Source organism: Cryptomeria japonica, chromosome 11 (assembly GCF_030272615.1).
Source record: "Cryptomeria japonica chromosome 11, Sugi_1.0, whole genome shotgun sequence".
In the NCBI taxonomy this organism is placed as follows: Eukaryota; Viridiplantae; Streptophyta; class Pinopsida; order Cupressales; family Cupressaceae; genus Cryptomeria; species Cryptomeria japonica.
In genome coordinates this window covers 172,446,327-172,458,800 of record NC_081415.1, presented here as the reverse complement: position 1 = coordinate 172,458,800, position 12,474 = coordinate 172,446,327, and the positions used below count along the sequence as shown (strand labels likewise).

The window sequence follows — 12,474 nt, the reverse complement described above, 5'->3', positions numbered from 1 at the left end:
TTCACAAGTTAACATAAGGTAGGCTAGTTGCCAAAGTAGTTTCTGCATTTTACTATCCCATAGAGTTACTATAGTCTTAGTTGGTTTAGTAATAATTATCTAGAAACTAGAAAAAAACTGACCTTTTGTAGTGGTTTTGTGTATATTTTTAAGAAAAAAATATTTATGGGTGGATTTTCATTATATTAGAACTTCTTGGTACTAGCAAGATCCACAAGAACAATTCATTGTTTAGCTAAAAGTGATAAGTAATAATTGAGACATTGATGCAGCCATAACTGGTGAAACCCTCAAAAGAAAATTAACTAGCTTATGCAACAAGAGTAACACAATGAAAGCAACAAGAAAACATAGAAAGATTACAAAAATAGATCATATTATTATCTTAGAACCCCCAGAAACCAATTGGTTATGTTCATACAATCATCATAGAACATCCGGTAGTTAATCAGTTACATGCAGGCTATAAGCCAGATACAATCCAATCAGGACTCTCAGAATCAACCGGATCACTAATCACCAATCTCAATCCTTATTATAGTTTCTACTTCCTTTTTTCTACAAATGATTACATAGTGCCATATATATACCCTTTGGAACATATCTAGGTTGGCCTCAAAATATTTCATTTACCAATGCAAGAAAATGAAACATGCAACTAGGTCGGCCCTAAGAATGAAAGAAACCCTTCCAAAAAATAACAACCAAGAAGATTAGAGAAGCAAGAAGGTCAACCACATGCCCAAGAACATCATACAAGACCCCAAAAATATCCACATGCTAAGAGCTTCTTCGGTAATGAAGGAAAGTTAACCGGTAAGCATAAGAACTATCCCAGAACCTAGAAACAGTCATCCAGGAGTGATAACTAGCCGGAAAATAATCCAAAAGGATTGAAAATATGGAATTAAGCATATGAACTACCCTAGAAACCGAAAATAGGATCTGCAATGAAAAGCAAGCAACTACCGATAGCTACTGGTAAGAACACAAAAAACTGCACACTAAACTAAACAAGAACTAAACTGAAAGGAAATATTTTTGGCTGATGCAAGATTGCTCATAGACTAGAGATTCTCCTGCATTAGACTTTAAGTTTCACACATATAGGAGATTTAGTGTCCATTCTTATCTATGAGAAAAAGGAACAATATAGTCTCTATGAGAACTATCCCCCAATTTTTATGACTAATAATTAGGTAACAATTGTATTTTGTTGGTATGCACAATATGAGATTCAACTCAATCTTCCCATTTCTTCTACATTTGATGTATTACTATTTTTGGTTTTGCAAGCATGCTTTCAGTAAATATTGTTTGATATTGGTGATGATTGAAAAAGTTTATCCTTTCATAGAAGTGCACATTCATCTGGTAAGTCTTTTTCTCGATTCACTTTTAAATCATATGCATGTGCATGAGAGATGTCTCTTTTTTTAACAAAAAGGAATGAGACATATCTTAAATATGTATCCTGAAGAGATTTAAAAAATATTGAAGTAGAAGAGCTTCTCCTCACTAGGAGATCATTTTTTTTTACCTCGAGATGTAGTTCATGAGGTTCTTTTACCACTAGTCATAGACTTTTAGAAGAATGAATCTTTTTTCCCTTGGGATAATGGGATCTCTTTTAGATGTTATAAGGAGAATGAGCTACCTATGACTACAACAAAGGCTTCTCCCTATTCAACTCCATAACCCTTCTCTCAAGGTTAGAGTACTAAATTGTTTTTCTACCTTAACTTCCTTTCAAAACTCAATGTATTAACCTAAGAAAATTTAATGAAAATCGTAAGAAAAATCTATGTCTAAGGGAAAATAAATACCCCACTAGGAAAATAAAAACCTACACCAATAATTATGAGGTTTTTTAAAATCTTGTTTGGCTATTATTAAACATAATAAAAACTCATGGTTATAAATAATAACCATTAGGTTGGTTAGAAACTAATAACACCGAGGTGTCAAAATAAAGTACATGAATAAAATTATTGAATCCTACATTATCATTTGCACTAAATTGTTGGATTTACCAAAATGGAGTGTTATAATTTGATAATCAACTTGGTTTAAACATTTAAAAATTTAAAGTCCTATATAAGTAGGCCAAAAGTAGTATGTGGGTGTAATTGGAAGGTGTGAAAAAACTCCACGTGTAGAATATTTAAGGATTAAAGATAGAGGAGAAAGGAAGGATTGTATATAATTTCTATCATGCAGATAATATAGATATTGGCCTCTCTCCTTGGTGCAATGTTTTTTTCCTAAAATGGTTTCCCCATGTAAACACTAAGTTATAAATTTAATTATTTTTGTTCTGTATTTCTTTGAGTTCTTGATTTTATTATCTTGCAATATATAGTTAGTTATTATTAGAACATAATGTTATTAGGGGTCGTACCCTCATAACATTTATATATTGTTATAATGTAAGGTTATAAAATCTTATATATTATATGTTTTATTAAGAATATCCCATTTGAAATAATTATAACCAAATAACTAATATATTATTAATTATTTATGAATTAGGGTTATTGAAACTATTCAAACTAGTAAAGCCATCATTTCTCTTATGTCTAAGGAGGTTCTCTCTTGTTTGAAAGGCATGGTAATTTGGAGATCAATCGTAAGTTGTATGATTATGCACAAGAGGTATTACTGGTCACGTGGAAGTAAGTCTAAGTGTCCATAGGTTCAAGTATATTTTGATATAGACTATATTTTGTAAGTGTTTTGATAAAATGATGCTTTATGTGGTCTTTTACGCAAAAGAGTTTTTCCCATGTATATCTTGTTTAATGTGTTGTTTGTATGATTCTTAATTTATTAATTTTGTATCTTGTTTATATTGATTAGTATCCTAAAGTCCTAATTTCTAACATGGTATGAGAGTGTGTTGGGCTATATTAATAATTTTAATAAGTAATATTCAAAGATACACAAAACTTGATGGGAACCTGTTTATACTCAATCAACAAATTTCAACATCATTTTTGTAATGCATCTTGTATGCCTATTCTATTATATTTAATAATTTCATCAATCTTAGTTGGGGTCGATTATGATCTACTATATGGATGGAAAATTACATTGGCCTTAACTTGGATTCATTCCAAGGTGATAGGAAGCATGGAGGCATTGAAGAGGGCACTAAAGTTATGTTGTGGAAATGGAACAAGCAGGACAACCAACTCTAGAAGATCTCTCCCTTCTACTTAAAGGATCATCATGATACATGAACTATAAAGATATATATTTGCTATAAATATGTTATATTAAGGTTATGGATATTCCTATTCTATAACTTTGAAAGTGTAGAGATCAGGAGTATATGCAGTTGGCATCTGTGTACCTGATCTTATATATAAACAAGTTCTCTAGTTTATAGTACATGGTTTCTATTCATATGTGGTATGGTATATTAGATAGAAGTTAAAAAATTTCATTCATATTATGATTTCTCATGTTAAATTAAAAATTTACATCAATGAATATCATATTAGGATATAATGCTTTCTTATCAAGCATTGCTAAAATTCTTGAAAATATTTTGAAAATTTAAAATAAAATAACAAATTTTATAACATGTGAAATAAAGTTTACAAATTAATATTTGAAATATAAAAAAAAAATCCATTTTAGAGTAAATTTGTTAATTAGATATTGGAAGGTTTGAGGAAAAATATATTGTAATGTATTTTGATATGTTAATAAAATGAACATACAACTAGAAAACTATTTATTGTTAAAGACTAAGAAATTTTTTCTAAGCCTCATTTTGATATGGTCAAGTACAAAATTATGATTTTCTAATGTGACTAAATATCTATGTATTCACAATGAACTTACATAATTCACTTTATTAGATATATAATCTGAATTTACAATCTCAAATTGGTTCATTTGGATCTTCACATGGTGCCATTATTGATCCTTTATTTGTGGTTTTGACTCTTTTTATCTTCCCCTCCAAAAATATTTAGTTTTATATAGTCATGTGTCATAAACAAATTTTACCAGTCGCCCTTCTTTCATAGTACTTTTATCACCCTCTTTGTTTGTCACTCTAACTCTATCTTTTTTTCTAAATGTATGCTCCTTCTATCCATTTTCCTTTCACAAGTGAACATAAGATAGGTTAGTTGCTAAAGTAGTTTCTACTTTTCACTATCCCATAGTGTTACTATAGTCTTTAGTTAGTTTAGTATTAGTTGTCTAGAAAATATTCAAAAATAAAATTTCGAGACGCTTTGTGTAGATTTATAAGAATATTTTATTTATGGGTTGATTGTCATTATATTAGAGCTTCTTGGTACTATCAAGATCCACAAGCACAATTCATGCTTTTGGTAAAAGTTAAAGTAATGATTGAGACCTTAAGGTTCACACACATAGGAGATTTAGTGTCAATTATTATTTATGAGAAAAAATGAACAATATACATTCTATGAGAAAATTATCCCAATTTTTATGACTAATATTCAACTAACAATACTATTTTATTGGTATGAACAATATGAGACTCAACTCAATCTTTCCATTTCTTCTACATTTGATATATTATTTTTGTAAGTTTTGCAAGTATATGTTCAATGAATACTCTTTTGGTTCTGGTGAATATTGAAAACTCTTTTAAATCATATACATGTGCATGAGACATATCTTTAATTTTTTGTTCAAAAGTGCATGAGGCATAGATCTTAACTATGTCTACTAAAACAGATGAATAGTACTCTGATGAACCTGGTGATGGAAGAGACAAGAAGCCGGGAGAACTGTTGGAAGTAGGTGGAGAGAGAAATTCATACCCTCAAAGTGGGGTTAAAGGAGATTATTGATATCTTCACAGCCTCACCTGAGCCTAGCAAATTTGAGAAGCTTGTGATTATGATCCAGAAGCTCTCCCAAGATGTCGAGGTGATGAAATGCAACCATGAACAAAGAATTGAAAAGATGGAACAATTTAGGGCGGAGATAAAGAAAAACCTCAAGAACCTGGTCGACATAAGAAAGGAAGCCATGAATAATAGTATAGAGGGGCTCGAAAAGATCAATGTCATGGTTACGAAATACGTATCCATCCACAGTGAACCTGATAAAGATCTTGGAGGTGAAGACATGGCTACTGGAGAAAACAAAACCATAGGTCCTAGTTCTAGGACCAGAAATAGGAGTAGCCATAAGGGCACCTCAAGATTCATTATGGAGGAGCTGGAGGAAATCAATAAGATTTGCATCCTGAAGAACAAGCAGCTGGTGAACTCTCTTAATTGAGTGCTTTTATTTTGTTTTGTTTTGTTGTCTATGTCTATTTTTCTTTCGTGATTGTCCTGGGGTGCTCTGCTATTTTCCTATTGGTTTATGTATGTTTGGCTGATGGTCGGCTTTTGTAAAACTTTTGGTTTCAGGTCCATGTAAAACCCATTTATCTTTATCAAAATCTATGTCTCCTAAAGAAAAATAGTTTTAAAATTTTTGAAGTAGAAGAGAGTCTTCTCATTAGGATATCCCAAAATAAATTCGCTTCAAGGTGTACTTCATGAGGCTCCTCTACCACTAGTAATAGAGCTTTTGAAGAATGAAATTTTTTGTCCCTTGAGATAATGGAGCTCTCTTAGAATTTATAATTAGAATGAGCTACCTTTTACTACAAGAAAGACTTCCCCTTATTCAACACAGAAATGTGTGTCCCTCCATAACCATTTTCTCAAGGTTAGAGTACTAAGTTTTTCTGCTACCTTAACTTCCTTTCAAAACTCAATTTATTAACCTAAAAAAAATTAATAAAAAGTATAGGAAAAGCCCATGTCTAAGGAAAAATAAATACCCAACTAGGAAAATAAAAACCTACACCAATAATTATGAGATTTTTTTTCATCTTGTTTGGCTATTATAAACATAAAAGAACTCATGGTTATAAATAATAACCATTTGGCTGCTTAGAAACTAATAACTAGGTATTCAAATTAAGTACATGAATAAAATTGTTGAAGCCTACCCTATCCTTTGCATTGAATTATTGGATTTAACAAAATGGTGTGTTGGGATATGATAATGAACTTGGTTGGCCCATTTAAAGGGCAAATGTGTGGGTAATTAGAAATAGTTAAAAAACTCGATCAGTAGATATTGCAAGATTAAAGATAGAGCAGGAAAAGGCAAGGATTGTATGTAATTTCTATATTGAAGATAATATATATCTTCATTGTCTCCTTGGCCAAGTTTTTTTTTGTTTTTTTCTCAAATGATTTCTCCATTTTAACATTGTGTTTTAAGTTTAATTATTTTGTTTCATATTTCTTTGAGTTTTTGATTTATAATCTTGTAATATATAGTTGGTTATTGTTAAAACATAATATTATTAGGGTTCATACCTTGATAGCATTTATATATTGTTCTCATATAAGGTTATAAAACTTTATATACTATATGTTTTATTAAGTATATCCCATTGTAAATAATTATAATAAGATACTATTGGATTATTAATTGTTTATGAATGGGGATTATTGAAAAGGTGTGACTACTGAAGCCAACTTTCCTCCTATATTCAAGGAGGTTTTCTCTCATTTGAGAGGTAAGGTAATTTGGAGATCGATGGTTGAGTTATATGACTATAAATAAGAGGTATTATTGGCCATGTAGAAGTAAGGAGAAGTGTCCCCAAGTTCACGTCTATTTTGTTATAGACTATATTTTGTAAGTGTTTTGATAAAATGATGCTTTCTGGGGTCTTTAACCCAAAAGGGTTTTTCCCACGTATATCTTGTGTAATCTGTTAACTTTTTGTGTGTATTATTCTTAATTTATTTATTTTATATCTTTTTTATAATGATTAGTGTCCTAAGATCCTAATTTCTAAGATGGCATCCTATTGTGTTAGGCTATACTAATCATTTTTTTAGGTTATATTCAAAGATATGTAGAACTTGATGGAAACCTCTTTATAATCAACACATTACACGACCATTTTTGTAATGCATATTGTATGCCTCTTATATTATTTTAAATGAATTCATCAAGCTAAGATAGGGTTGATTACGATCTGTTATAGGTAATATCTAAGAGAATGTTCATACTTATTTTTCTTAGCTTATTTATATAAAATAAGATTGTGATTTCTATTATTGGATTGTTAAATGATGTAAGATTTTAATATTGAATATTATACATCAAAATTAAATAAAAATTATTCCGTAATCCCCATAAATAAGAAACATCTTTCAATCTCTTCAAACTCTCTAGTTTTGAGTTCCCCTTAAATATCAAAATTTCCCTTTTTTTTTACCTACAATTATTAGATTGCTTGAAAGCATATTTATCATATCAAGAATTATAACTAATTTAATCATTTATCTTCCTTCTTATAACTTAATTTAGAAATTATTAACAATTTTATGAAATTATGAAAATGAAAAGATAATTTTTTTTAAAATACATAGATTTTATTAAAATTCAAATCAATTTTTATGATTTACAACTATTATCACTTCAAATATGCTGAAATTTTTTTTCCTATATATTTTATAATATTCAATCTCCTTTAAACTTCATGTACTTCTTATCCTTAAGTTATTTTCCTTCTTATTTGTACCATTTCATAAATGCATGCCTATTCATCTTGAAATGTTGTGCTTCTGTCTGAAACAGACTTAAAAGAGATTTGTTGGCTTAATCTAATATTAATGAAAACTTATTCTAATGAAAGAATTTTTAAAACAGTCAATTTTAGAAAAAAAAAAGTCCCATTGTTAATAAAAAACGTTCTTAGTACCTTCTTATGATACTAAATAAGAGGGGGAGGTGAAAATGGCAAGAGCGGGAAGAGTAGGAGGCGGATGTGAGGGAACTAGGGTTTTGGTTGCTACTACGGATGGGAGGTGGATGAAGATGCAGATGATGATTGGGCTTGGTCTTCTGATCTTTGTTTCTTGATTTATTTTATTCGAAGGTTTGAGGAAAATTCTATTGTAATGTATTTTTATATGTTAATAAAATAAATATATAACTAATAAACTCTTTATTGTAAAAAAAATAGAGATTCTTTCTAAGGCTCATTTTCATATGGTCAAGGATAATATTATGAGTTGCTTATGTGACTATATATCTATGTATTCACAATTAACTTACATAATTAACTTTATTAGATTTATAATCTAAATTTACAATCTTAAATTGGTTCATTTGAATCTTGATAACATGGTGTCATTATTGATCATTTTGGAACCTTTTTTTTTTTTTAATCTTAAACTACGATTTTTTTTTTTTTATCATGAATCATTTGTTATTATATCCACAACATTATTGGTTTCTCCTTAAGATCATTAAGGTCATTAATAGTCCCGCCTTCCCCTTTCTATTTATCTCCTTTGAAAGGTTTATTCTAATTATTGTCATATGATCATCATCTTCCAAAATTCTTCCCAGTTTGATATTGTGAATGTGTATGTGCTTGTATACTTATGGATTTTGAATTGAATTGGATTATTTGTATGTATTTATATCCCCTTGACCATAAATGCTTATTCATATAAGAGAGTTAGTTATGTATGGTTTATATGTTATAAATAAATTTTATTAGTCACTCCTCTTTCACACTACTTTTCTCACCCTCTTTGTTTGTTACTCTAACCCAATTTTTTTTCCCAAAGAAAAAGAAAAAAATTGATTTTTGCAGAGGTTTTGTGTAGATTTCTAATGAAATTTTATTTATGTGTGGATTGTCATTATATTAGAGCTTTTTGGTACTAGCAAGGTCTATATGGAATACAACAATTTCAACACTTACACACACGATTGCCATTTTTGTCGTGAGACTAGTTTTTTCAATGTTTCCCCATGGAATACACCAATTACAACATTTGCACAAATTCATGTTTTTGAGGAGGTTTTGATGCATCTAAAGTCAACCTCCATATCCTTTGTTAACATCCTCCTAAGGTATGGAAAAGTTGGAAATTTGGAATAGGGCATGAACATCCATCATACAATAATCAAAACTATTTTCATTGAATATGGTGGTTACAAGTGCCTTAGTTGGCATGTTTAAGAAATGTAAAAGCATGTACAACACATTTTTATTTGTTTTCTTTTTGGGTAAAACATGTCATGAAAATGTAACCCCCAAAACACAATGATTGTAGTATATACACAAAATGATCAATGCAATTTATTAAAGTACATAAAGATTACTGAGATTAAAATTAAATTTGTCAATTGCATTTTTTTCAAATTTTAAAATCTTTTCTCTATGAGACTGTGCCTTTACTTCAGATGAGTAGCTTAAAGATTCCAAGGTTTTTCAAACAAATCCATTTTTCTTATTGCTAAACAAATCCATTTTTCTTATGTTCAATAACCATTTCATTTTGTGAGAGTGTATTTCTTTCAATCCATTTTAAAACTATTCAAATGTGTTATATGTTTTGTTATGTTTTGTATAGATTTAATTTTATGTTTATGTTATAGTCATTATAATCCTTGCGATCACATTTGAGTTGATTCATTTACAAAAGATATCAACAAGAATTTTTTTAACGCATAAGTTTCACCAACTACCCATAGAAATTAAAAAATAATAAAATAGTATTCCTTACAAATAGATTCCAGCCTAGATTCCTTACAAATTGACTAAGATCAATTTAGTTTAAACAATTCAATCCAAACCATAATTTTTGAAACCATTGATATATTTATTCATTTCAAATTCTTTTTTAAACTCAAATAAAAAATTATGATTTTATAAAAAAAATTTGAAGAAAAAATAGTTACTATTGTACAAAAGCCAAGCATAATCTCACCTTTCACATTTTGACAACTGCATAATATAACAGTAAAGCAAAACAAACCATAGGCATTTGCCACCTAAATCCATACACACCCTATAATTAAACTTCAAAAGAGAACTACAACATGATTTAATATGAATTATAAACTCAGATTTGAATATAGTTTTTGATCTTTATTCATAGATTTAAATCAAATGCTTATCCCAGATCTGAAAATACACTTCTTCTACAAGTTGGTTCAACACTTAACATGTAGCAGTGAATAATGAAAAATATATCTCTTTCTATTTCTTTGTCTTTTCTCTTTTCATATCTTCCTCCCATTCTCTATTTCCATCTCTATCGATATATATCTCTACTTCCCCTCTAACTATTGGCATGGGGTATTGCGTCTCTTATTTTAAATACAACTATAATATTCTGTCTTTATACCAAGATATATTTTAAAAACCTATATTATATATATTTACCTTATACTCGCTTTCTAAAATCGCAATAATGCATTAGATTGAGGTTTTGGTTTTATGAAAGATCAAGATTAAATTTTAAGTTGAATTTAATTCAATCTCTTCTCATACCAGGTACGAGCCGAAACTTATTTATGATTTTTTCTAGCACATTCATGAGAAAAATTGACACTAAAGATCAAGGAATAAATGATCTGTATATGACAAAGTGACAACAAAGATCAGGGAATAAATGATCTGTATATCACACCTTTTTCTGGACGGCCGCCCTTCTCCGCATGCTTACACCGAACTTATTGATTCGCAGAAGCGTGTAACAACTTATTCTATTTGTTCTCTATCACTGTAAAGAATTAATTCCAATTTATCCATAAGAAAAAGAGAGAATAAAGACCAGAGTATGAATAGTGTGGATGCTACACCTGTTTAATTCCATTCCTTTCCACTGATACACCTGTAAGAACTAATATTCCTTTTCTTGCCCTATATAAACACCATCAAACCTCAAACCACAAAGACAACGCACTCGCTAGTTTGTGTTGTTCATTGCTTTCTGAATCATTTTTCGTACGCTATAAGCAAGTATGGCACACTACCAGCAGTATGAGAGCCCAAGATACCCAAATGACTGTGATGGTGGGTGTGGCCAACAGCAGAACTATGGCTACAATCAGTCTGAGTACAACTACAGTGAGCAACAGAGGTACCACAGCCTTCCACAGGGGCAGATTGTGAGGGTCTGTTCTAAAGCCAATCCTGACTATGCTCTGGGTATCAGAGATGGAAGGGCAACTCTTGTTTACTATAATCCCAGTGATCCAACTCAGGTATATAGGCATTTCCTATACTATATGTATCTTGTATTGGAATTTGTGTCCTTAAGTTCCTCTGTATTTAAATGTTTTACTTTGACTTTGATTGTTTTAGTGATAGCCGTTTTCTTTGGTAACTTTTGATATATATGTATTGTGTGTATTATATGCAGCAATGGGTGAAAGATGAGTCATGGAGCAACCGTGTTAGGGACACTGTGGGTCATCCAGCCTTTGGCCTTGTGAACAAAGCCACTGGGCAGGCCCTTCGTCATGCCCCAGCTGCATGCCAGGAGGTATATATACATTTTGTTTTTGAGTGATTCTTTTCTAGTAGACTAATTGTTTCACTACAGAGGTTCTTTATGTCAGGATGTTTTTGAGCTTGGCCTAGTAACTGTATATATGGCTTTTGATGATAATTGTTGTTTCATGGAAGGTATTGCTGACCAAGTATGAGGCTGGCTCCTATGATGAGAGTGTGCTGTGGAGTGAGAGTGAGGACATGGGATATGGCTACAGGACCATAAGGATGGCGAATGACATTGGCCTTAACTTGGATGCATTCCAGGGTGATAGGAAGCATGGGGGCATCGAAGAGGGCACTAGAGTTGTGCTCTGGAAGTGGAACAAACAGGACAACCAGCTCTGGAAGATTTCCCCCTGCTATTAGAATGATCATCATGATATATACAGTATAGAAACATCTATTTGGTTTAAGTATGTTATGTGTATTCTTAGTCTGTAACTTCTTAAAGCGCGGAGCTCACTAGTATATGCGGTTTGCATGGGTCTACCTGATCATATAAATAAAGAAGTTCTATAGTTTATAGTACAAAATTTCTATTGATATGTTCTAATTTCTGACTGGCATGGTATGTTAGATTTTGATTCATGTTTTGATTTTCTCTGATCAGTTAAAAGCTTGCATAGAAAAGAATGCTAGCTTATCTAAGTACACGTCAAATTTGAGTGATTTGCTTTTAGAAGTGATAAAAAGGAATATTTTGAAAAGCTGACAACAAAGTTTATAACATGTATGAAATAATGTTGATGAATCAATACTCAAAGATTAAAAATTAATTATTTTAAAGAGAAGTTCTAGGAATTTTATATTGGAGGCTTGTGTATATCTATATATATATATAAAAAGAAAGATATTAAATTCTTCATTGTAAAGATATAATTTTTTTTTAAAAATTCATCTTAATGTGATGAAGGATAGTATTTTGAATTGTTCAAGTAATTAATTATTTGTTCAGATTTACTTTGAACAAGGAATTATACAATTAAACTCCTTAAATTTATAAACTAAGTTCACAAAATCAAATTAATTCATTGTATTCCATCTTTTGTATATTCATATCTTAGACATTTCATTTTATATTCTCATATCATGCCACG

General features: G+C 30.3%; 1 protein-coding gene across 1 annotated transcript; it reads left to right on the top strand.

Moving 5' to 3' along the window:
* The first annotated feature begins 10,770 nt into the window (after nt 1–10,770).
* Nucleotides 10,771–11,910, top strand: LOC131036942 (ricin B-like lectin R40G3). Its single transcript, XM_057968966.2, has 3 exons — nt 10,771–11,085; nt 11,244–11,366; nt 11,510–11,910. The coding sequence occupies exons 1-3, from the start codon at nt 10,843–10,845 to the stop codon at nt 11,741–11,743; spliced, it is 600 nt and encodes a 199-aa protein (XP_057824949.1). The 5' UTR covers nt 10,771–10,842; the 3' UTR covers nt 11,744–11,910.
* The last annotated feature ends 564 nt before the right edge of the window (nt 11,911–12,474 follow it).

Coding starts and splice junctions, on each gene's coding strand:
- LOC131036942 (XM_057968966.2), top strand. CDS start 10,843: ATGGCACACTACCAGCAGTATGAGAGCCCAAGATACCCAAATGACTGT. Junction 11,086..11,243: donor ATCCCAGTGATCCAACTCAG/GTATATAGGCAT, acceptor TATTATATGCAG/CAATGGGTGAAAGATGAGTC. Junction 11,367..11,509: donor CCCCAGCTGCATGCCAGGAG/GTATATATACAT, acceptor GTTTCATGGAAG/GTATTGCTGACCAAGTATGA.